At 55.8% G+C, this 25,181-nt stretch overlaps 1 protein-coding gene across 1 annotated transcript; it reads right to left on the reverse strand.

Annotated features, from left to right (window-relative positions):
* Nucleotides 1-604: 604 nt before the first annotated feature.
* On the reverse strand, nt 605-24,362 carry VOLCADRAFT_103602 (uncharacterized protein; the record flags this gene model as incomplete). Its single annotated transcript, XM_002947774.1, has 29 exons — nt 605-2,380; nt 2,617-2,770; nt 3,292-3,485; nt 3,895-4,023; nt 4,584-4,688; nt 4,978-5,082; nt 6,722-6,860; nt 7,202-7,296; nt 7,555-7,667; nt 7,789-8,903; nt 9,391-9,470; nt 9,769-10,313; nt 13,106-13,160; nt 14,860-15,015; nt 15,392-15,481; nt 15,898-15,939; nt 16,545-16,562; nt 17,168-17,230; nt 17,437-17,493; nt 17,882-17,956; nt 18,507-18,659; nt 18,902-19,413; nt 19,736-19,857; nt 20,521-20,620; nt 21,135-21,528; nt 22,078-22,187; nt 22,994-23,025; nt 23,151-23,239; nt 23,883-24,362. 29 exons carry the CDS (start codon nt 24,360-24,362, stop codon nt 2,294-2,296), a joined length of 5,409 nt encoding a protein of 1,802 aa, XP_002947820.1. The 3' UTR covers nt 605-2,293.
* Between the last annotated feature and the right edge of the window lie 819 nt (nt 24,363-25,181).

Raw genomic sequence — 25,181 nt, forward strand, 5'->3', positions numbered from 1 at the left:
ACCCAACCATTTAATCCACCGATGCGCCAAGCCTACCCAGCTTCCCCAGGGCTACTGCCACATGCGGATCGCGCACCTCAAATGAGTCTGGGCCCTCGCCGCACAACCTCTGAACCGCCTGAAGGGCAGGATAGAGTACAGGCGGCATATGCGTTGTCCTTCCAGCCTTCCTTTCCTGCCCACGCATCCTTACCGACCCTTCCCATTTGAAAAACGCAGGACCTTACGGCTTTCAACGTTCCAAGAACCCTTGTTGTCTTTACATATCATGTCCAGTTTTGTCGAACCGGGTTGTTGCCGTACTCCGCAGCCAATCGATGAGCTTTGCGCTCGTTACGGTCGCGTTTTGCACCCATCTGCTCGCCTGGCTCTCACCACCGATTCATGGCCAGTGCTGTTTCAATGTTCGTGATGTTTTAGTTGGCATCGTACCTTCTTAAAAAAAGGAAAGAAGAATGTGCTCCCGGAGTTGAGTCTAAAGCCGTGTCTGGTGAGATGGCGGCTCAGGGTTGGTGCTCAGTTGCCAGAAGATACGTCGACACACCAAACAACGTCAATGCTTGAATTGGCATTAGCACGGCCACTTGACAATGAAAAGGCATAACACTTGGACTTTGTTAAACATGCAAGCATCTAACCGGCAAAAGAACGGCGTCTTCTGCGCCTTCAACCCTCAGCCCTGGGGGAGAATCATATGCGGCAGGCAGCAAACACCATAGTAGCAATACCGACTGCCGGAGCCCCAAGCCAAGGAAACCAGTGCCGACATGCCAATAAACAACTACCGAAGTCCCTTGTGATGATGCATAATCGGAAGCTTAGGAACCTAATAATTTTGCCGACATTTGTAAGATTTTTCTAAAGATTTTTCTAAATTTTTTAGGAAAACACCAGTCCCGGGGAAAGGGGTGTTTTGCACCGCACATCCCTTCCTTTGCGTCTCCCTCCAAGGGGCACCACCTTTGAGGACAACTTAAAAGATTAGAAGCAGAGAGCAGAGACAACTACGACCTAGCCGCAGAGGGCTGCAGGGCCCCCACCCGACCCCCCAAGCCTATATCCCAATCCTTCCCTCCAATCAACAACCCCGCTACTCAGCCTTCCCCCAAACCCAAATCAACAAACCGCGCGGTGCACAAAGCGGTACCTCATACGCCGAAGCCCAAATGCGCATATGCATGTGTCCTTCCATGCACGGGTGCCTGACGTGCTACCGCCTAAACCCTCTACTTAGCGAGTCCCTTCCCCATCCCTGGATCATGAGGCGGACGGGGCCTCAGGAACTCAACGAACACAACAGACGTCCTTCACATGGCTTCGCGGTCAGTCAGTTGAGGTGGGTTTTAGGGTTTTCCCATCCCGCCCGGTGCCCCAGTGAACGTGGAAACAGACGGTCTTCAGGTTAGGGAAGTGGAAAGGGGAGCAAGGGCGGCCCCCCCTCCTCCTCCTCCTCTTCGCGCTTCCCCTCTCTCCTCCCGGACTTGGGAGTATGTTGCTTTCCGTTACGACAGTAAAAATACCCCTCGCCAGCCCCAGGCCCCCTTGACCAGTGCCAGGAAGGGCATGCAAGTAATCGTACACACATACAGACATACAGACAGACAGGTAGACAGACAAGTATGAAACCATCCACGGCATAATGCTCCGATACGATCCGACCCGACTCCCAGATCCTCTGCAGAGCCCCATATGTGCGATGTCGGTGCGATATGTCCCATCCGACGGCTAGGAACCGCGATATGTCCCATCCGAGAATTAAAAGATCTTTCCACAAATACGACCCACAACTGTATCACAAATTTCTCCCAACTTCTCTTCCGCTTCCCCCCTATCCTATCCGGGAGGGTTTGGTGATTTCCCCGACCCCCGCAGAGCTTCTCTCCCCCCTCCCCTTCTTTTCTTCCTCCTCCTCCTCCCCCACCTTCTCCATCTACTACTACTGGCACTGCTACAATAACAACCTGCTTGGTCTTCTTTCTCTCCTCCTCTCCTTTCTTCCCTTCTTCCCCCCTTCCCTCCTTTCCCCTGCTTTTATTCACTACTAATAGCCAGACAGCAGACCACGTCCATACGCTGCAGAAAACGATTCTCCTCCTTACCCTCCTCCTCCTTCGCCCGCTTTTCCTCCTCTTACTCACCTCCTCTTCCTCTCTCCTCCTCGCCCTCCACCTTCCCTAGCCTCCATACACGCGCAGGGCAAGGCAGGGCAGCTAACTACAGAATACCAGGAGGAGAACTAGGGATATGGATCACGGGGAGGTCGAGGAGGAGGAGGCGGGCGCCGGCATGCCGTCTACGGAGGGGGGGAGGACGCGGTGGACGACGAAGACGGCCTCCCCTCCTCAGCGAAGCGCTTCAGGAGCCCGGCGCCGAATGCCGCCTGCAGACGTCAGGAGTATGCAACAGCAGCCAGCAGCAGTAGCAGTCAAATCCCTCTTTCTCACTCTCTTTTGTTTCTCTCTAATTCGCGCTTTCCGAGCGCTTTCTTGCCCCGGCCCCCAAAAGCACCAAGCCCCTCGCCCACAGCTACCACCTCCCCACGCAGTTCTCCCCCCGGGCCCCGGCAGACGGGCGCTCACAACCCCCCCCCCCAATAACTGCCTCTCCCGCACCCACCTCAACAGCCGCGGACGCAAAGCCAAACAGCAGCAAGCTCTCCAGCGCGTACAAAGCCGCGGGACCTATCACGGAGAGGGACAGGGGGCCCCCGACGGCGTCGCCTTCCCCCGCTGCGGCCGCCGGCACCCGCTGCCGCAGCGGCAGCAGTCGTCTGCAGGACATCCGCCGCGCGCCGACGCGCGCACCAGTCCAAACGCCGCCACGACACCCAGCCGCAGCTGCCGGTTGGATGAGTCGCTGCGGACCGCGTACCTGCCGTACCGTGCCGTACCACGTCAAACAAGGCCCATAGCTCATAAGGTCAGGGCCAAGGCAGGCCCTGAAAGAGGACTTCGACCAGGTTGAGAGCGGGCTTAAGAGGACGTGTGTGTGACGATAAGTGCCAGTGAGGGCATTGCTGCGGGGGTTTGACCTCCTCAGGTTCCCGTACAGGTACGAATACCTTAGTATCTCACCCTGGATTTTGCTACGGACTCTGCAAAGTAGTCCTGAAACACAAAGACATGCATAGGGCTTTGCGCGAGAGGCGCATCCATATCCCACCGCGCTCATGCCACTTTCCCATCCTCATACATACATACATACATACATGCAGATGTGCCACCTCTTCATCCTCTCCTCTTCTCAACTATTTCTTCAACCATTTCTCCCCTCTCTCTTCACAGCTCTCACCGGTAGGTGACCCCGAACAGGAAGCAAGCCGCCGCAGCCGATAGCAGGCTCAACGCGGAGGACAGCGGCCCACCGGCGGTTGTGGCACCGTCGGCGCCGCCGCCGCCGCTGAGCGCCACCAGGGGCAGCTCCGCCGCCAGCCCCGCCGCCGCAGCCACAATCGCCGCCTTAATGGACTCCACGCGCTCCGGGCCCTGAGGAAGAGAAAACAAGGGAGGTGTGAGTCAAGGGGGGGGGGTCGCTGCGGGAAGGGGCCTTACGCTGGCGGAATGATGTAACGTGGAGGCAGCGGCGGCGGCGGCGGCGGAGAAAGGATAATACTGGTAATGATGTTGCGGCGGCGACGGCAGTAGCCGGCCCCGGTGAGCCGCTTTCACTTTCGGAGCCGGTGTGGTGGCCGGTGTGGTAGCGGGCTTACATGAAACAGAGGAGGGATATGGGGCCGAGTGCGCGTGTGTGTGTCTGCGTGTGTGTGTGTGTATGTGTGTATATATATATCGTCGTGAGGAGTAAGGGTTTCTGTGCACCTGTGTGTTTGGGAGGGAAGGAGTGAGAGAGGAAGGGAAAGGGAGGAGAGAGGGGGTGGCAGCTGGAGTCTTTTACCTCTGTCGCCGCCGCCGACCACTCTTGCTGTGCCTTGCGAGCCGCCGCGTACTCTAGCTCCGCGGCCCTGAACAACCTCTCCGCCGCCTCCACCTCCGCATCCGCCATCCGCTCGTTTGCCCGCTGACGCTACACACCACCACCACCACCACCACCCAGCAGAACAAGGACACGGAGAAGACGCAAAACGGAAACAAAGGCAGCGGGGCGCGCGGGGGCGAGGGGGCGGGAGTATAACAGCATCGTTCAATTATTGTATCACACGACTTCGGAAAAGGACCGATCGGCGGATGTCAGCAGAGACACCCTACGGGGTACAATATTTACCAAACGCCCTCCCAGCGACGACAGTGATGACAGAGCAAACCGCCGCAGTGCATTGGGGTGGCGAATGAGCGTCCGGTGGACGCCGCTGTTGCTCCTGCTGCTGTTGCTTCTGCTGCTGTTGCTCCTGCTGCTGCTTCTGGTGCTGCTGCTACTACCGCTGCTACTGCTGTTGCCACTACTGCTGCTACTGCTGTTGCTGCTGTAAGTTACGTTCCGTTGCGAGGGTTCTTCATCGGGTCCCTCCCGCCCTTTGAGGGCCCTCCCCGAACCCCACCCGGTGTGGCCCCCACTCCCTCGCGTGTCTACCCTTTTCCCTCACCCCTCCCCTGCCCCCTTGGCCCCCCATGGCCCCCCTGCCCTACCTGCTCCTCCTCCGTCTGCCGGTCAGTGGCTGCAGCGCCCCGGCTGGCCTCCGCAAACATGCGGTCCAGCTCCTCGCTGGCGGCCTTGGCCTTCTCTAGACGAATCTGGACGGGGAGGGAGGAAGGGAGGGAAGGGGGCCGGGGGGTGGTTCCGGAGCAGGAAGGTGCGCCGGGGGGATAAATGCGATTTCGGCGAGTAGGTAGGAAGGAAACAGGACAGTGAGATAGCTAGGGGGGTAACAGCAGCAGCAGCAGCAGTAGCAGCAAAAGTACCACCCATTCAGCCACCGTGAAGAGCATATTCCAACCACTACCATTACCACTCAGTCACCCGCTGGCACCTCGTACTGCCCATTACTACTGCGCCGCCCCCCGTTAGCACTTAGACACTCACCACGGCCTCCTCGTACCGCCTCAGGCTCTCTCGGGCCTCCGGATCTGTTGCGAGAATCTGTTTGGTAATTTGGGCGAGGCCGGACTCGATGCTCTCTACAGCGGCCTGCAGGGCCAGGTTGCGGAGGTCGCGGCAGTACGGATGCGGTTTGTTATCACTGGCATAAAGAGCAGAGGTAGCTTCTTAAGGTTGGAGACGAAATGGTTGATGACATGCTGCCTGATCTTTGTGATATCCCGTGCTAGCTGCTGTGTGGGGACTGGGGAGGCTGGCGGGTTACCGCTAGTCCATGCAACCCCGAGTCAAACCTAGTGGTTTACGGCCAGAAGGAATACTCAATAAAAACGGCAAGTGTATACGTAGCAGGTTAGAGAGTAACCCCAGCGACTTGTTGCGCGCGTACGAGAATGTGGGCAACTCAGGGACCATGCAAAACGCGGCTCTGCGAGGAGCCGTGCCATTGCATCAAGCGACCCAATTGAGCACACCTCCTCCGCCTGTTTCTCGGACACCATCCGCACAATCCGCCGGTTGGACGTGCGCAAGCAGGTCCATCTGGAGCCTGCCGCCGAGCAAGAACATCATTTAATGGGAATGATCCAACAAAGACCTCCAAGTCAATTATCATACCATGTTGATTGGACAACCGCGCAGCGAATCCTTTTCCTTGCACGCCAGGAAGGCCGCACAGCCTCATTTCCAGGTTCTGTATGTGCAAGCTCAACCTGATAAGCCAAATGAACCAAAAGACAGCGACTTTATGAATATTGCAGTTACGTTATTGTTTCTTTTATTGCCAAATTCGTTATGTTCGCAAGGCTACCCTTCAATTTGGCACCTGCTCTTGATGGCCTAACAGACGATGATACGGAGTTGCAAACTGTAGGTTCTGACAGAATTCCAATTAATTCCCGTACAGAAAGACCACCCCCCACACCATTTGATCCAGGTTGTGGCCTTACCAACCGAAAACGGTATGTCGGATTTACCCGTTCACCGAATCCTGCCAATGGCATCACGCCCGTCAGCTCTAGACAGCTTCAGCTTTCACATCAATAATGCGTCCTACGTATGCATGCTTGACAGCTGGGCACAAGACCCGGGGGTCACCTCGCGGACATGGCGCAGTTGTGGTTCTTCTTTGGTGACCAGCGGGCATGGAGCCCGTTCAGTTGCAGAGCCATCTCCCGGTGTTGAGTGCTGCTTAGTGCCGGCCGTCGTTCCTCACTCCATTTGACCCGGGGCCGGAATGCACGAGACTAACCAGCCGTGTGCGTCTGCCCCCCCCCGCTGTGTTTCGGCCCTAAAAACTGGCGTTTCCAGCCCACCGTGTAATCAACGTCATACATAATACATACATACATACATGCTCTCTTGCGAGCTGACCAGGAACTAAGTTGAGGCGCCGTTGATCCGCTAGATTTGGTTGGATGCTGTTGGTGAGTTGCTGAACCCAACGAAAACATTCTGAAAATCGGATGGGGTGAATGGATTAGGGTGCCCCTCTCGCAGGGGAGAGCAGGGAACTGCCTTGGGAAAGGGGGCCGCTGGTGAAGCTACATCATACACCAACACATCATACATACATGCTCTCGTTGGACGAGCACCACATCCTTTCCAAATCCCCCCTGACGTTTTTGTTTGCGCTTGCTCAACAATTCTTGCGCGGGTTTGCAAACTTCCTTCCTCAAAATTCCCCTATCCCTCCTCCTCCGCCTCCTCCTCCATCCGCCTATCCCGCCACCGCCTCAGCAAAGAGGCGCTCCACGCGACCGTTGCCGTACACCACATCCAACTTCCCGGACGAGCACTGTAATACAGCCATCTCCCCGGCAATAGCCCGGCTGATCCCCACATCCGCCAGCAGTAATTGCCCCCCACATCTGGTCAACACAACATGAGGTGGGCAAGGGGTGGGGTGGGGTGGGGTTAGGGGCTGAGGGGCGTCAATGGGGGTAGTTGGGGGTCGGGGAGTTACCGAGGCTTGGTGACCGTTGGTGACCGTTGGAGACCATTGACGTAGGGTGAGGGCATTAAGATTGGTCGGGCTGACAATGAGACTGAGAGGAGTGCGGGCCCCCCAAACCATTGCTTCCAACTTACCAACCCCGACCCCACGGTCAAACCCAAGTCCAAAACTCAAGCTCCAGGGTGCTGCTCTCCTCCTTTCCACCGCCCTCACCTCACACCTCACCTCACCCCAGCTCCTGAAGAAAGCACCCACCTGCTGCTGACTCGACCACCTCTCTGAATCGTGTGCCCAACCAGCAACCGCTCAACTCGCAACCGACTAACCACCGCAGCCACCTCCAGGCACACCTGCGGTGCCGGGGGTTGAAGGCAGTTGAGGGCGGGGGGCCCGGGGAGAAGAGAGGAGCGAGGGCCGCAGCAATGACGGTGGCGGCGGCAGGGGGAGATGTACACCACCTGCTACTACTGGTTCTACTGCTGCTGGTGATGCTACTGCTGCTGCTCCTAGCGCTGTTGCTACTACTGCTGCTCCTGCTGCTGGTTCTACTACCGCTACACTGCTACCCAACAGCCTCGTCGCAGGTCGGTCCCCACAAACCCGCTCACCCTTCTGCCACCACTACCACCACCACCACCACCACCACCACCGCTAACCTGATGCCGAGGGCCGTGTGCGAGATGACGACTCCAAACGGCTCCTTCACCCCCCAGAAGTAGGTCTACACACACACACACCGGTAGCGGGGGGGGACAGAAACGTGGCCGTACCGGGATCATCGTCATCATCATTGTCTCACGACATACATACATACATACATACACAGACAAGCAGACCCTGACCGGAACAACCTGCTGTCCCCAGCCCAAGCCTCAGCGGGTGCGGAGGCGGTGTACGGCGCCCCACTACGACTCCTGACATGACGGCGTTCCAACCTGCCAATGCCAGACGAGAGCGCTCGTACACATCGCCGTTGCCGTCACCACTGGAGCCGCTGCCGCCTACGCCGCCGCCGCTACGGCGCCGCCGGCAGCTGCGGCCCTCGCAGAACCTCAGCGCCCCGGCTGTCGCGGCATTCCATGCGGCGACGTACTGCTCAGGCTCCAAGACCCAGGAGGCCCCCTGACCCCCTGCCGTACCGCTGCCGCCGCCGCCGCCGCCGCCGCCACCGCCGGAACCCCCGTCGCCCAGCAACAGCAGCTCGACGGCGTGCAGCATCCACGGAAAGGCACCCGCATGTACGGCAAGTACACGGCAACCGCCGGCGTCGATGAGCGCAGCCAATGGTCGTTGTCGTACCAACGAACCCAACGGCGCGTCGGCCGCCAACGCTTCCCTCCAAACGTCAAGCCCCGCCAGGAGCTGCTGGTGCTGCTGCTGGATGGGGTCGCGGTGGTGGTGCTGTTGTACAAGTCTCCGGTTGTGCAACGACCCCATTGCTGGCGTGTCTTCACTGTTGACGGCAACTTCCACTCCTTCTAACTCACAGGGTACCAAGCGATTGCCAGTGGTGGCGGCGGCGGCGGCGCGACAGTTGGAAACGGTTAGGTGGTTGTCGTGTAAAAGCTCTCGGTCCGCAGCACGTCGCCGTAGCGCTGGCAGCGCAGCATCTTGAGGCGACTCTTCCGCCTTTTCGCCCACGCTCTCGTCCGCCGCCGCCGCCGCCGCCGCCGCCGCCGCCGCCGCCTCCGGCCCCTCCAGGGTTCCCCCCTTCCCAGGCTTCAATTCGGGTATCGCTCGCTCGTCGGCAGCGACGTCATCCATGCGCTGTACGACACGCGAGCTGCCATGCACATACGAGGCCAGCCCCGGATCTCCTCTGCCGCCGCCGCCTCCGTTGAGGGCTGCGCCGTACCGTGTAGATGCCATTGTCGTACGACTCGCCGTCCATGGCGACGGCAGTTTTCCAGCCTCCGCGGCCTCCGCCAGCGCCACAATTTCCGCGGGAGCCACGTACCTGCGGCGCTGAAACGGCGGGTTGTGCTCCCAGTTTGTTTTGCTCCTCTTGGATAATCGTTAGCAGTTAGCAGTTAGTCAGTTATCCCCAGGTGGCAGGTGGCTCGAATGACGTCGTGATGCTCATTACTTGTTGAGTACGTGTGTATGTATGTATGTATGTATGTATGCATGCATCTATGTGCGTATTTTAAACTAAAGCTGCACATATGCCGCAGCTGCAACAGCGACAGCGACAGCGACAGCGACCGCGACAGTTATCCTTCTACACACACACATACACACAACGACCTCCGCGACCAAACTGCACCTCAGCGCTGCGTCCCCCATCGCAGTCACCGTCTCAAACCAAGGAAAGTTTTTACATCTCGACGATCCAACGGCACTCTGATGCTCTCCGCTCTCAGACCCCATACCAGGATACCTCATACGCTCATTCAGTCGTCCCGCATTGCGCCGTACACGTACACATACACACACACACACACCTGAAGTCGTGATGTATGTTCATGAGCTCGTGGTTGCCCAGGAGCGCCACCACATCACCACCCGTTGCTCGCGCCTGACCCTGAGGCAGCAACAACAGCGGGTGCGATACAGGGCGGGACGGACAGCAGGGGGCGGGCGGGGGGAGTGGGGGCCCCGGGGGAACGGGGAGGGGCTGCAAACCCCGGCGGCGGAAGAGCGGAGGGGGACTGCCGCGGTGCGCTGCAAGATCGGCAGGCAGACAAGAGACATACATACATACATACAAGAGACAGGCAAGGGACATACATGCATACAGACAGGTATGTGTTTATCCGTGCCCTGTGATGTCCGCCACGTTCCCCTCCCCCCCCCCCCAAAGTTGTATCGCAAGCACTCACCCTCAGGCTCTCCAGCCACGTCAGCAACGCCAAGCTGTCGGGCCCCCGGTCCACCATATCCCCAAGCTGCACCAGCACCGTGTCGCCACCCGACCACTGCCACCCGTCCCGCTCCTGCCATTGCCCCTGCCAATAATGCCCCTGCCAGGAGGAGGACTTCTCCGCCTCCGTCTCCGAGGAAGACCAGGACCGCGACGAGGAAGAATTGGTTGCTGAAAAGCTGTTATTGACGGTTGCGGCTGTCGTACGGGAAATCAGGCCAGCTAGATGTAGGGCCCTCAGAGCCTGAGGACCATCTCCGTGGATGTCGGGCAGCACTACCAGGCGCGAGGGTGGCGGAGGGGCAGCGTGGCTGCTTGTGGTTGTGTTGGTTGTGTTGGTGGTGGCGATAATGATATCAATAGGGGGGGAATGGGAACCGGACTGGGGCCTGGAGTCAGATCTGCTGCTGCTGCTGGTACTGCTGCTAAGGGCGCTTGAAGGGAACAGGAGGTTGATGCGCTCAGCGAGGGGCAGCGCTACGGGAAAGCTAGGTATCGGAAGGCCTGTGGCGGTCGTGACAGGCGGTGGGACAGTGGGAAGGGAGGGCAGTGGAAAACAAAATGACTGTGAGCAGCGGGCCACGTGTGAGACGAGATACGCTGCAGGAGCAATCAAAGCTAGCAACGACGGCAGCAGTTGGAGCTGCAGAAGTGGTTTCGGTCACTTAGGGTCAACTGTATGCGAACGGACTACTGTAATGGAGGAGTTGTTGTTATTGTTGAGATGTTCAGGGATGCCTAAATTGGGTATCAGGTAGAGGCGCAGGTAGGGGTGCAACAAGACGGCAGCAGCCCATCTTAGCCTTTACCAGACAGTTGCCCGGCCCGAAGGGTTCGCTTCACCTAAGCCTACCTCTGCCTACCATGCAAGAATGTTTCATCAGAGAAAGCGTAGTCCTCGTGGCCATGGCTAATGACACCGGAGTGGAGGACCGCAACCGTGATGCTCAAGATTACGGCCGCGACGATACAGTGCCGCATAATAGACCAGTTGGGAGTATAAAGGCATCGATCATCTGGAGGCATTGTGTACATGGTTTAGCGTGCGCTAACGTCCACCTCATAGGTCACGTCAGCACCTTTGGCCCTTTTCGCGCTAGACCATGAATGGTCTGCGCGGCTTTAGCTAAATAAGTTGGGGTTCGACGCCCGCCCATTATCTGCTGTTCCTAGAAGGTTCATCCTGCAGGATGCTTTGCGTTGCGCGAAGTTGCTATCAACTCCGTCCGCAACCGGGTTAGACCTGGAAAGAGTCAATGGATTGAGAATTTGAATTTGATTATTATGCAGAAAGCCGAATATGTTTATTTAGGCTTGGTTGCACGTCCACTTCCATCCCAACGACAACCCAACCATCACCCAATTGGGTTCCTTGCAAGGAACCTGCGATGGCAGCAATCTAGCAAACTGCGAAGCTTCTAAGCGCAGCATCAAACTGGGCGGCACCGAAGTAGGCCGAGCAGGATTACCCTCCCCGCGGGCCGCAGCCATGTGGCGCCCGTCGAACTGATCGAAACCCGGATAATGATGTACCGGTATGGCGATGCACGCTACTCGCTCACTATACACCGAAGCAAATTGATTATGCGTTATAGCGTGGCTCTTATTCATAAACTGCATTACCTATGGGCCTTGTAAGATTTTTGCACGTAACGACAAATTTACATGCGGCGCGAGACTGTAGTAGCTGGCTGCTTAAAGGCAACAGTTGATAGACCGAGATTCGAACGCTGGATTGGTAGCGATTGCTGAACCCTCTGTTCCTGCGGATGTTCGGGTGAACGGCTAAGGAGGGATCCTAGAAGGCAGGATCAATTGCCTTGGACTTACAGCTCGTATGGCGTAGTACAGTGTGGTTGTGGTGTGTGTGTGTGGTTGTTACAGTGGCCTCCAGACTCGCGAAGAGTAGAGCCAGCGGGCCAGCTGGCCGTGCACTGCACAAGAGACTAATATACAAACTAGATTGCAACAGATGAGACAAAGCAAGTCAATTAGACAGCCAAAACTGCGACCAAAGGGAAGGCTCGGGACTCACCATCATTTTTGAATGAGGCCTGAGTCTCAAAAGTCCTCCAATTAGAGAATACAAAAAATAGGTGATAGCTAATCGTCCATTGGTGATCGCTCCCGTGAGCATAAAATTTGCCCGACACAATTCGCAAAAAGGGGTGATGTGCCCCAACAGAATCCCAACCTTTCCGTGGAATTCCCAGAGCTGCGAAACCCCGAAGGCGGCCCCAAAAGTCAACAACAACTCGACAAATGGCTCCTTCTGTAAGGCAAGGGCCAGGTAACAGTGCCGGTTTGGTTTTCATGGTTGCAGCCATATACCGTCTCCCATGCTCCATGGCTGGCACATTGTTGCACTGTTTGTGGGGCTTGGACAAGCCAAAGTTGTTCCCGTGAGACTGGCAATCCTATTGACCCTATGGCATAAAACGGGGTAACCCCCCCTTAAGTGTAACCCAGGGTGTAGGGGTATATGGAACATACAATATTTTACAGACGCTTGGCACGCATACACGCACGCACCATACTTGAGTAGCACGCAAGCAGCTAACAAACGCCTCTAAGACATTAAGGCTCACGCCACACGTCCACATTAGGTGCCTGTGTAAGGATCCGGTTGGAAACCGGAAATCATTTGCATGGTTAATTGCACATTGCAAGGAAGGCCTGTTTGTATGCTAGTAAGCTCCAAACTAGCTCCAAACCAGGAGAGACCAACCACAAAAGGTGATGCAAACGCAATGTCATGATGATGCGTTTGGAGGTTTTGTAAATAAAGTGGCAAGCACGACACTTACTCATGCCAGCGTCCTCCGTGTACGGCACCCGCTCCAGGCTTTTGCCCCCACAGAAATCCCTTGTGTAGCAGCCGGTACACAGTACGGTGCTATAAATACGCGCAGAGCGCGACCACCAGCAACTCGAGAGACCTTTTCAGCGGTCAGCTGCTACACTTGCCAGCGCTAGGGGGCCTGAGGGCAAAACACACACCGCAGGTGCCCTCCCTGGCAGTGCGGTATTAAAACGAACTAGAGGCCGCGGTCACGGAGGGTGGCCGCTGACCTGCAAAATAGTTGGCCATAAACATACTTTAGGTTTACTTTTTCGGCACACACAGTCGTACGGTATTCTTATGTTTTCCTTACCGTCCAAAGTGGATATGCCTCCATTCGATACGTATAAACGTAGCGTTCCATGCATCCATACACACATCACAACTTCTTGCACAAAATATTGCATTCTCTCTGCTTTCGGCTCCAGCAATTTCGCGCATAGCTTCTCCTCACCTTTTTGTCCTTTAATTTCTATGGGGGGTATGTCGAGCCATCTAGCAACAATAGCCTGTGTACGCAAAACAAACGCCCATGTGTTGTGCACATGCGCATGACTCAAGGTAACCACATGGAACGCTAAAATGCTGCCCTCATAATACGGTGACACGTTTTACTTCGTTCAGGTGCACAGTACTTCACTAAGCATGGTCGCTCAGGCCGCCAACGCGCTAAGTCCTGCACACATCTTTTTGAGCAATGCATTCCATAAGACACGTACGTGATGCTCGGACGAGCCCAAGCCTAGAAAGATGCAACCATGTACTTGCGAGCAAGCCAGCCAGGATATATGAACCCAGCTAATAAGCTTCCAACTGATACATAAACAACAGAAAACGGTTAAGATCCTGCGCACATACTTGGTAGAAATATAAGGCATGGACCTGAATCATTGCCCCCGGGAGATCCCGGGATCGAGACCTAACAAGGTCGAAAAGCCATTAGATGATGGAAGGTATTGTGGCCCTAGTCGACGGATGGTGGTAATCTGGGATAAAGTTGACTTGCTAGCTAACCAGAAATTGAGCCGCCGTTAATACGGCAGATTCCGTTGGATGCCGGTAGTGAGTGCGGAACCTTAGCGATCCACTGAGAGGTTGACTAGGGTGACTAGATGAGGATGCCCAGAAATACCGGGGAAGGCTGGGTTTCGCCAGGTAGCGGCCACGGGTAAAGATATGCCCCTTGTCCCACACATCATAATTGGTGGCTGCACGCGCAATTGAAATGAATCCCATCCTCCTGCAGCCGCCCTTGGTCTGCCGCAGCTAGATAGCTAGCTTAGGCCACTGTTGCTGCTGCTGCTGCTGCTGCTGCTGCTGCTGCTGCTCCTCCTCCTGTTTATGATAATGAATTGGAAGATGAGGGATCACCCCGAAGGTCCTCCTCACTGATATCCGGGAGTTATAACCAGACAATGGACTGCTGCGGTCCGCGTGCCAGCGAGGCAAGGGCAACATCACCATCCCGAGCATCAGCAGCGGCTGCGGCAGTGAACTCGGCCCGAGGAGCAGTCGGTAGCTGCAAACAACGGCCGCGTCCGCCTTCCTGTCCTGTCCTATCCAGTACGGGCTGCACCAGCTGCTGTTTGAATTGGAGCTGCTGACCTTGCTGACCTTGCTGCAGGCGGGTTCACCACCGCGCGTATGTGTGTTAGGGAACGTATGTGGAATGGAAAGGCAAGCAAGCCGGGTGCTGCGGCGGCACAATACAGCGCGCATACCACGCTATGGTCGACAAGCTAGAAGCCTGGTGCGGGGCCTCGTGGGTAGAGTTGGGTAGGCCAAAACCATTTGCTGCAGACAGCCCTGAATATATAAATTATCCACGTGGCATCATGAAAAGCTACTATGCGCCTGTTGCTCGCATAAGACGAATGCGCAGCTGACAACACGAAACAGCCAAAACGACTTCCGACCAGGATTTGCCTTCCATCCTACCTGCCCATGCTCGTGCAGCACACACACCCCGCCCCCCTGCTCGCGGTGACCTCCTTTGCTATTTTGTTGTTTCCCTCTACAGGCGCTCGCAGCTACCTAAGCCTACGGTGGGCGGTGTCAGGTGCTACACACGAAACAGGCACGAAACGTGGCTGCTGGCGAAACGACTGTATGACCATACACAATACCGGCCCCTCCTTTGCCTGCAGCTATGCCCCCAGCTATGCATGTCGAGCTTGCCTCGCTCATCCGCCCCCTTTCACTACTGACCAGGATCAACGCCAGCTCCTTGGTTGCCTCCGCAGCCGCCGGCCGTCGGTCCGGATCCGTCTCCCAGCACGCTACCAGCAGACGACACAGCTTGAGTGAACAGCGCTCGGAGGCCAGGAGTTCATCCAGGGGAGGGCGCATGCCGTTGAACGCTACCTGTATATGCGGACACATATTCACGCTGAGTAGCGGCTGACACCTCCCGAATACATCCGGCTGGATGGAAACCCTGGACAGAAGGTTTTTTTGAGGATCTCCAACCTTGCCGCCCGTCTTTTTGCTGGTCGGGGGGTGTCATGATGCACACTGGTCCGTGGACTGTTGCTTATTAGCATGGAGGGGTCCTCGAACCTCCATACGTGTATTTAAACACTTGCAGGGCTCCTCTGGCAGGCCAGGTGGTCAGCTGGAGAGCTAGCGGAATAAAGCAGCAGTTAAACGGCCGGTTCACGCAGCATGTCACCGCAGCCATGAGACTGTTCGTGATCAGACCATCACCATCAGACTGAATGAACCATCAGCCTGCACCCACCGTCACGCCGACCGCCAGCGGGTTCAGGCCAGGCCAGGGCCTCTTGCAGGCCAGCATCTCCCACAGCAGCACACCCAGCGAGAACATATCCTGGTGCAGCAGGGCGCAGCAGGGTGCGCGGCGATTTGTTGGAGGCGTCAGTACCACCACGACAACACACATAAACATAAACAAGATTCCTACGGCGCCATGACGAGAGACGTGGGATACATTGACAATTGATACAACATGCAGAGATGCCGGCCATTGCTTGCTTGCCTGCCTTATTGTCAGTGATGGCCCCTCGGGGCTAGGTAGGTTGTGGCACAGTGCGGCCTAGCCTGCCTGCTTGCTGGACCCGGGCGCAGGATAAGAAGCACAAGAACGGCCCCGCGGTATGATGTTGGGTGGTTACAGGGTGGTGTAGCTTCACCAGCGGGCCCCCCAGCGGCCCCGCGGTAAGTAAGTAGGTCCCCTCATCCGCCTGCCCCTCTCTCCCTCACGCGGTCACTGGGTCCCTCCCTCACCGCTTTATGTGTGACCTGACTATTTTGCAAGTCGAAGCACTCCTGTGTACGTGCATGTGTGTAGCAGCAAGGGCGGGTGTTGGGTGGCACCAGGGGTTCCGTATATGTGAAAGAAGCAGGCAGATAGACAAACTTAGACATAGGCAGACATGGGTAAACTGGTAAGCAGGTGCAGAAGGTAGGCGGAATGGAAAAACATGTCTTCAGTGAATGGGTTCTTCACCCCGATTCGAGCCTGAACGTTTTTGCGAGATTTTTTTCCGTTTTGCCCGAAAGGATATAATTTGTGCGCCCCGGAGCATTCCGAACGGATTCTGGGCCTTTTAGAGCATTTCTTCGGGGGCCCCACCGAAGCCTCCCGAAGGCATTTTCGGAGAAAACCGAAAGATATATAAGCGTAAATATGCACGTTCTCGGGCGCGGAAGGCGCCTGGAAACCGGGCTTGCAGTGTAAGACACTCTCAAGCCAGTTTTCCTATCATCACCTTGGTAAACTGGGTAACCAGCAAGCCATTAGCAGAGCAGCTGATGGGCAGCTGATGGACAGCTGATGACAACACCCGGCCCAATCCCAGCCACAGCCCCTTAAGCCACAGAGCCCTGATGACATCAATGATGGATAACCCCAACACAGTGAATGAACTCACCGGTGCCATGTAGGCGGGCTGAAGGGATGAGCAGTCCGGTCCAGGTAGAGTGTCGTGGACGTACGGCGATTATTGATAAGGGGGATGAGTAGATCAATCGGTTTTAGCCTGGTAGAAAGGAATGGCTGGCCAGCGCCTACGTGCACAAACTATGCACGATGTCGCCGTCGCCACCACCGCGGCTACCGAAAGAACCTAAAGAAGCCTACGAAACCTGGCCATGCCATGCTGCATGCTGCCATAAATTTATGGTGCTGGTTGTTACACTTCAGACCATCTGAAGTGTCGTACACACCGGTACATGATCATACCGGTAGAAGAGGGTTTCTGTAATAGCTGGCCACCACTGAAAAGGCCTCTCGAGATGCTGGTGGTCGCGCTTCGCGCGTATTTGTAGAGCCGTACTGTGTACTAGCTACTAGAGTTTCCCAGGCGAGTAGATAGAGGTTCACTACGAGGTTTCCTGAGCTACTGTGGAGCCGAGTACAGTTAGTCCCACCATAGGGCCCTGGTTTGTCGTATTTGGATTGTGTGATTCCACTGCCCCCGTCCTGGCAGCCTAACTTTCCTCAATCCTGCGGTCCTTGTCGCCTCTTTCACTTTGCCGCCACCCGCCCGCTCACCGTGCCCGCATTCGGATTCTCCGTTGGAGCCACCGTCACACGAAGCCGAGACAGCCCGAAGTCCTGCAGGAATCGATAGAGTTGCGGTACGGCAGCTTTATATGGCATGCAACTGACCAGTTGGGGGTCATACATACCTCTACACACATAACTATAAAGACCCAGTGGGCCTGCCTCCGCTGAATTGATTGCAGGTGCCAAATGGAATGTGGCCACATTGTACGTGGCTTCTTTTTCTTCAATTCCTCAACTCGCAACAAGTCACGTACCGTAAGCTTGACTGTGGGCCGGTCGCTGTGGGGGTTGTTGAGCAGCACGTTGGCAGGCTGATAGGTGCGAGAAGGCCAGGCAGAAGGTACAGGGAAGGGAGGGCAAAAGGGAGGGCAGAAATGAGCCACGTGCAGCCCCAAGAGAGGATGCACTCGACACCGCCCATACCCCAGCGGCACATCAGAGGCGCCAGTGGGACGAGGGCAAGGGCGAGAGGAGGGGGTATCAGGTAGCGGAAGGAAGGAGGGGTCCAGCGAAGGTGAAGGCCCCCGAGCGGGTCGAGTAACTCTGAGCTGAATAGCTCCTAATTTCCCAAGCCACATACACCTAGATGCGCGAGATGTCCGTCCTTCGCAGACAGCTGGCTATAGCTAGCCGCTACACGAACGACACCGACAATTGTACTTGCAAGTACAAGTTACAAGCAATTGTACGACTCCGTACCTTGAGGTCCCGGTGACTGATGGTGGGGTGCAGATAGGCCAGCGCGTTGGCAATGGATATGGCGATATGAAGCACCTGATGGGGTAACAGCAGTAGCAACAGCAACAGCAGCAGCAGCAGCAGGAGCGGGTGGGGCACGGATGGATGCGGGCACACTTAGGCGCCCGGGTCGTGTGTGCAGGGTGCTGCTTGGTTGGTTAGTTGTGGCAGAAGCAATGTTTTAGCTTCCAGTGTCCTTGGTGGAGATACCGAATAATGGTTAGGTCGTCGCTGAGGCTGAGGCTTGTTGGGGCGGATGCACGACAAGGCCCTGGGCCAGGGCCCCTGGCCAATGTTCCGCTTGTTCCCATTATCTCTCATGATCCTTTCCATGTTTAGTAAGGGTGGGCCTCAGGCAGCGCAAAAGCGCCCAGAGGCAGCCGGCATGGCATGGTATGAACACCCGAACGATGCACAGGGAGGCAGGCAGGAGGGTGAGCGCGTGAAGGAACGCTATGACCCTTCACCTACCACCACCTACCACCCTGCACGCAGCACCCAATATCGCCAAGTCGACTATCAGCTCCATTTCTGGTGCATTATCTCGTACATATGTACACGTCATATACATGGCGTACTAGCTTGCCTTCGGCAGTGGCATTGGTGGGGCTGTCGGGTCTCCGTACATAAGGTGCTCCAGAGAAGTCTCCATAAGCTCCAGAACCAAACACAGCCGCGGCGACTCCACACAGGCCGCCAGCAGCCGCACAATATTTGGGTGATAACAGCGGCTCAGCACCTAAGTGTACGGATCAAGGGCGATTTACGAAGTCACCGTCAGGAACTGTAGCAGCGCACCACTAGCATGCACCACTTCGTCACTGCAGGACACACCTGGCTCTACCTGCAAGAGCGGACTTGCTGGGAGTGACATGCAGTTACAGCAGTAGTTGACGAGCGCGTGCCTGCGCGCTTTATGCGCGGCGTGGGGGGAGTCAAACCCAGCCGCACCTACCCCCAGCCCACCCCCTTGCACCCTACCTGCACTTCCTGCGCAAAGCTGGAGGCCAAGGCCTCGACGGGGCACCCCCACGGGCCGTCACTGGCCAGAAGCTTCACAGCCACTTGCTGCCCCCGGTAAGTACCTTCCACCACTCGACCAAAGGTGCCCTTGCCGCGTACCACCGAAGTCAGCTCCACCACACTGCTACCACTACAGGGAGGAACACCACCAGCACTGCCGCTGCCACTGCCGCTGACCTCCGCCTCCTTCGAGTGCAGGGTTACGACACCCGTGACGGCACCTGCTGTGGGACTGTTGCTGCTGTCGTCGCCAATGGAACTGTTATTGTTATAACTACCGATTACATCGCCAGCCTCAGCCTCACCAGCGGGGTCCACTAACCGCACATGCAGCTCCAGGTTGGGTTGTGGCCGCGTGTCTGGGGTGATGACCACAGCAGCCTGGTCCAGAGGCATCGCCAAGGTCGGCTTGGTGCCGACCACCTGCTGCTGCTCGCCAGGCTGCACTTCCCCTGGTTCCGCTGCAACTTCTGGTAATGCAGCGGTAGGGGGATAAGTGGAACAGCCGTACCAGGGAAGGACATGCCAGGGTGAGCGGTTGCGTGCAGCAGTGATTAGGAATATTAACCGTGTGGCTATAGATGGCGGATGGATGGACCGGACGGGCAGCAGCCAGCATCTATGAGTAGTTACATCGTAGGGTAATCACTGCCGAGAACTGAAGTACTCCATCATTTGACGACCTAAGCAATGTACTCTGTCAGGCAGGGACGCCGCAGACTGTACTCTGTCAGGCAAGGACGCCGCAGCACGCAGCGCAGCTAGACAGCAGCCAGGTCGCATCTAGCTGACTGGCGGACTCGCCTGACTTCGGAAGTTGGTTACGAGGGGTCGCAGATGAGGCCCCGCTTCCACCGCTCCCGTTCTCACATGCAGCACCAGTAATGTTCAGCTGAGAGGCTGGGCCTGGGCAACTGTTGGCAGATACGCACATACACACATACGTTACATACAGCAGCAATGGGGGCCGGACGGGGAAAAGCTGAGAGCTAGCGGCAGCAGACGTCGCGTGAAGGAAACCTGCAAGCTACCAGCCATGATGCACGACGGCCGGCTTACGTGGGTGACCAGCAGCGTTTGTTATGACTGGGTGAGCGGCTAGGAAGGCATGACCCAAAACACACCACCCCACACAAAGGGGATGATTGCTACGGCGCCATTTAATGATCTAGGGCGGGCTCCCCCTTAAGTCATCCCCTATCACAAACTCGTAGCTACTAAGCAAATAGGGCTATGTGTTGCTAGCTTCTCACAAAAGCGTGCGTGTGCATGTGTTTTATTGATCTGAGACGCGATAAGGGAAGCGGCGATTGGGGGCACACGCGAACAACTTTATCGAAGTGAGCTCCGTAATCGAACGACGTCTTATAACCTTTTTCAGTGGAAAACTGTAAACATTGCTTAAATCTTTCAAGGAGATGTCGAACAGAAGCGCGATATTAAGAACCCGTATAAACACGCGGCGCTGTAGTGGAGAAGAATAATTGGGGGGTGATGAGAGTGACTGGGTGCGTGTGTGTATGTATGTTTGTGTGTGTGTGTGTGTGTGTGTGTGACACCAAGTCAATCTCCCTTACCTTCCCGACTCGAGGCAGCTGCGACCGAAGATGTTCTGCCGCTTCACGCGCACAGCAGCCACCACCATCAACGCGAATAGGGACACGGTAACCACGGTGCCTGCATACGCGTCATGTTTGTTACGTGCATGAACAGGTCGTGATCATGAGCTCATGTCTGTATGTGTGCATGTCATCTGGTGGTAGGCACGTATCCGACGGAATGCGGTGGGGGCTCAACCAGCCCACCCGCCATCAGGCACCCTCTGCGGTGCCATGATCATGAAGCGCACTTGTCGGGCTGCACATTCAATCGTTGCACAGGGACATTAACCGTTCCGGGGCGGACTCGAACCCTGCTACTGGGCTATACAAGCTGCACTCTCTAAACAATTTGCGATCCGTCTTGGATTCGGATCTGCAACCTTTCGATCTTTAATCCTTGTCCTCAAGAAATGGCTTTTCCGGAGGTATATCAGAAATGTAACCTAAAAAATAGGAGCAAGAAACATGCTCCCTGCACAACATTTCAAACCGCCGTTTTGGCATGTGGCATGTGCAGAACATGCACGTGTACCTTCACTCCGCTGTCTTTTTTTGCCCACCCCGCCCTGTCCAGCATCAACCACCCACACCTGCTACTGCAGCCCCTACTACCACTGCACGGCTGCGGGCCTGGTTTCCATCCACGCCGCTTGCCGCCGGCGGTGCGCTGTCCTGTCGCTGCGTCTGCTTCACTTGCGGTGAAGAGGCCTTAACATCAAGGGCCCGAAGCTGCGGATCTGGTCGGTAATCGTCTAAGAAAGACGTCGTGTCATTCTCAAACTGGCGCTTGGTTTCCTGGAAGCAGACAAGGGGCTCGGCCTGGCGCTCTTTGAGGCATGTGATGCTCACGGGGTGCTCACACAGGCAGGTGACATTTTGAAGAAGGATTATGGTGTTGGTGGGGACGGACTTGTCTGAGGACGGGTCAATGCGGTTGCCGTTGCCCACCATCTCCACTGCGAGGGCACCATCTGGCCAACACCGCTGTAGCGGCGGGACGGAGGACCCGTTGCGGCAGCCAACCTGTTGCAGCCAGGGATCAAGGCTTAACAAGCAAGATGATCAATGCATACGTAGGCAAACTCCTCCAGGGTATGTGACTCCAGGGGAGACCCCCGACATTGCCGGCAGCGTGAGATTATGGCTACGACTGCGGAGATGTGGCTAGTTGAGGTCACAGTTGATGGACCGAGATTCGCACCACGCTGGACTGGCGGTGAGATCGCTGAACCCTCTGTCTCTACGAATGTTCGAGTGACATGATGATGAGGATTCTAGAAGGCAGAAGCAACCGCCTCAGTTCGTATGGCGTACAGTACAGTGTGGTAATGGTGGACGGTGCTGTACGGAGTTCAATCCTAGATATGACACTCCAAATGTGTTCCATGGGCCCAGAAGCCTCCTACTCCGTAACAACAACTTGTTACCTGTAGTCAAGGAAGCTGCCACGCAGGCCTTCATCGCAGCACAAGGCGATGTTGCGGGCATGCAGCCGATGTGGTAGTCATGCGTAGTGGTCAACCTACCACCTACCTCCGGATACTGGATATCCCGCAGGACCAGCTGTTTGGCATTCGGGTATTTCGCCGGCCTCTCGACTGTCTTTACGGTTTGCAGCTTCAATTTGGATGGGAAGCAGAACCCTGGCGACACACGCGGGTGCAGCAGGAGTGAGTGAAACCCGTCACCACACACATGCATATGGACCCCCTATTGGCCCCGAAGCCTCGCACTCTGTAACAACATTACATTACATTACATTACATGCGCCCTGCTGAAGAAGGCCACACCGTACTACCGCGACCACTGTACTTATGATATCTGCTGATGCTGCTGATGGCGACAGAACACAGCTAACGGGATTGTCCGCGTGCGTGTATGGATGCATGAGTGCATGCTCCAGGCACCATGCTGCTGGAATAGACTTTCTGGCCTCTTGCTCATTACCAGTATGCATATGCATAGTGAGTGCTGGCATACCAGTGTAAATGGTAAGCTCATGCCCACGTCAACACGTGCATGCATTCCCCAATTACCAGTGATGAAAGAAGTGTAAATCATCAGCGCATGGAGGTGGATGCATGCATGCGTGGCTGTACTGGATGTTGGGCATCAAGGTAAGCACGGTTGGTTGGACTTACTCATTGACATGGCTGCTGGCCCGAACTGCATTTCTGATGCTTGGTTTGGCAACGTGGCAGCCAGGAAGGAAAAGCCTGCACAACATCGGTCAAGCAGTTTGTCATGCCTGGCTGTACATGCTATAAACTGATGGGGCCGTCGCCCGCTGGCAGTAGTGAGCCTCATCGACTCGCAAGCAGGTAGCCCCTGTCAACCTGCTATCGAAATGCTTGATGTGATAGGTTAGTCATCCTCGTGCATCGGTTATGAGACGCGGAGCAAGTTGGAGGAAAGGCGAGTGAAGCCTGGTGCAGCAGCCAGCACTGACTACCAGTGTGTGGCATGTACGGCACCTCTGTCCTGGAGGAACGGTAGCCGAAGCGAACAACATGAACAGCAGTGTAATAGCTGCGATTCCACTGTGGCTTTACAGGCTGCATGCATGCATGCATGTGTACACCACCAAGCGAGTAACGCCAGCTAACTTGCCCTGATCACGATAGTTGTTATCTCCGTTTGCGCCGTCCAGGAATAGGAAGCGGATAACCCAGATGACCGTGTCCATGAGCCGAACCTGATGACACATGACAAGGAACACAAGAGTGGCGGATGAGATGTACATGTAAGTGCGGTAGCAATGTGGGACATCTTCAGGCTAGCAACAGCATACGTGTGCATATATTGCACAGAAAGTTCAAACCATAGATGGTGACACCGGCTTGACATCCTTTTTGGGCGCCATAAATACCTGCTGGCAACTTGATACATGGTGTGTATGGTGCACATTGTCCTCTTTATAGTGTGTGGGACTGGGGGGGCATATTCTCTCCCGTGGCCGCTACCCGGCGAAACCCTGCCTTCCCCGGTATTTCGGGGCACCCTCATCCAGTCACCCTAGTCAACTTCTCAGTGGATCGTTCAGGTTCCGCACCCACCAACGACATCCAACGGAATCTAGTTGAGCGACGGCGGCTCGACTCCATTCCTGGTCTCAGCTCGCAGGTCTACTTCATCCCATATTACCACTGTTCATCGACTAGGGGCAATTTACCTACCACCATCGAACCACTAGTGACCCTTGAGGAAGTAGGTAGCACGGGGATACCTAGTATGCATGCACCACCCTTGCACTAATAACACACCATCGTATGTCTGTGTATGAAATAACACAATAGTGTACCTAAGTAAGTATGCACAGCTCGCCCGCCACTGCTTACCACGTCCCTCACGTAATGGAGGCGCAGGAGCGGCCAGTCCGCCTCGTCTCCTTCCAACGTCAAGTTGCGGGTAATGGGGATGGGCAGGTTGCCGCCGACCGCCTCCCAGGTATCAGGCGGGACATCGACCAGTGGAGATGTGAGAACGATTCGTTTGACAGCTGGATCCCGCAAGGCGGCCACAAAGAGGGAGCCATCTGACACATTTGCCACTCCAGAGCTGCTGACAAGCAGCCGGCCGTGCCAGTGTTGTCCCAGCCTCGAAGAGCCTGCCCCGGATACGAAATGGGCCATCGCGCTGCCTTTGCAGGCGCTGAAGCCATTGTGTCCCCATTGTATAAGCAACAGAGCTAGGCATATATGAAGCGCTTTCCATGCTGCGTAGAATCCGGCAGCTGGACGGGGCACTCTATTCGGAACGACGTTGCTGCGCACAATCTTGATGAAATCATAAACAATGCGACGAATATGTCGGGTCATTCAACTTGTTATACTTAATGACATGAACGAGGAAAAACAAGTCGAACACAGATAGCAGTCACCCAGGGACATTTTGATGATAAAGTAACTTGATAAATATGAGGTCTTTAATACGTGTACTTCATTAATGTCATTTGCACCAGCACCGTCTGCTGCTCGTCAATGTTTTACCACCGCTGCTCGTCAATGTTTTACCACCGCCGTATAGCGGTCCGGGACTACAAAATACAGAGATGACATAGAAGCATGACTTCGAGCTGTTACATGCAGGAAGATATAGGTAGGAAGATACAGACATACAGCACAGGCGCGCGGAGTCATGAAGCCTCCCTTCAGCGGAACAACGGCCTTCGTCCCTAGCGCGCATCGCACGATTCTAACAAAGAATACTTTATGTCTTTTACAGCAGTAACGTCCTAGGTTTGACGAACGAGAAGAAACTCGACCCCAACAAAGTCGCGTTTGTCATGTCACCGGTCTCGCCTTCCTTCAAGCCCCAAGGAGCTCAATAATTTCAACTTGTATTGTTGCTATCATGGGGACAAATATCTGCTTAGTTTTTGCATGTGCGATAGCGACGTCGACGTGCGGCATTCCAGCCTGGCAACGTGAAACCGAAAAGGTTGCAAATGCCTTCGTCGTCCAAGCTGGGTGGCAATTGGCCTTCCATAATATTTGTCCCCATAATAACAAGAATACAAGTTGAAATTATTGAGCTCTTTAGGGCTTAAAGGTTGGCGAGACCGGTGGTATGACAAACGCGACTTTGTTGGGGTCGAGTTTCTTCTCGTTCATCAACCCTAGCAAGTTACTGGTGTA

The sequence above is a fragment of the Volvox carteri genome (genome assembly GCF_000143455.1).
Source record: "Volvox carteri f. nagariensis unplaced genomic scaffold VOLCAscaffold_7, whole genome shotgun sequence".
Taxonomy (NCBI): Eukaryota; Viridiplantae; Chlorophyta; class Chlorophyceae; order Chlamydomonadales; family Volvocaceae; genus Volvox; species Volvox carteri.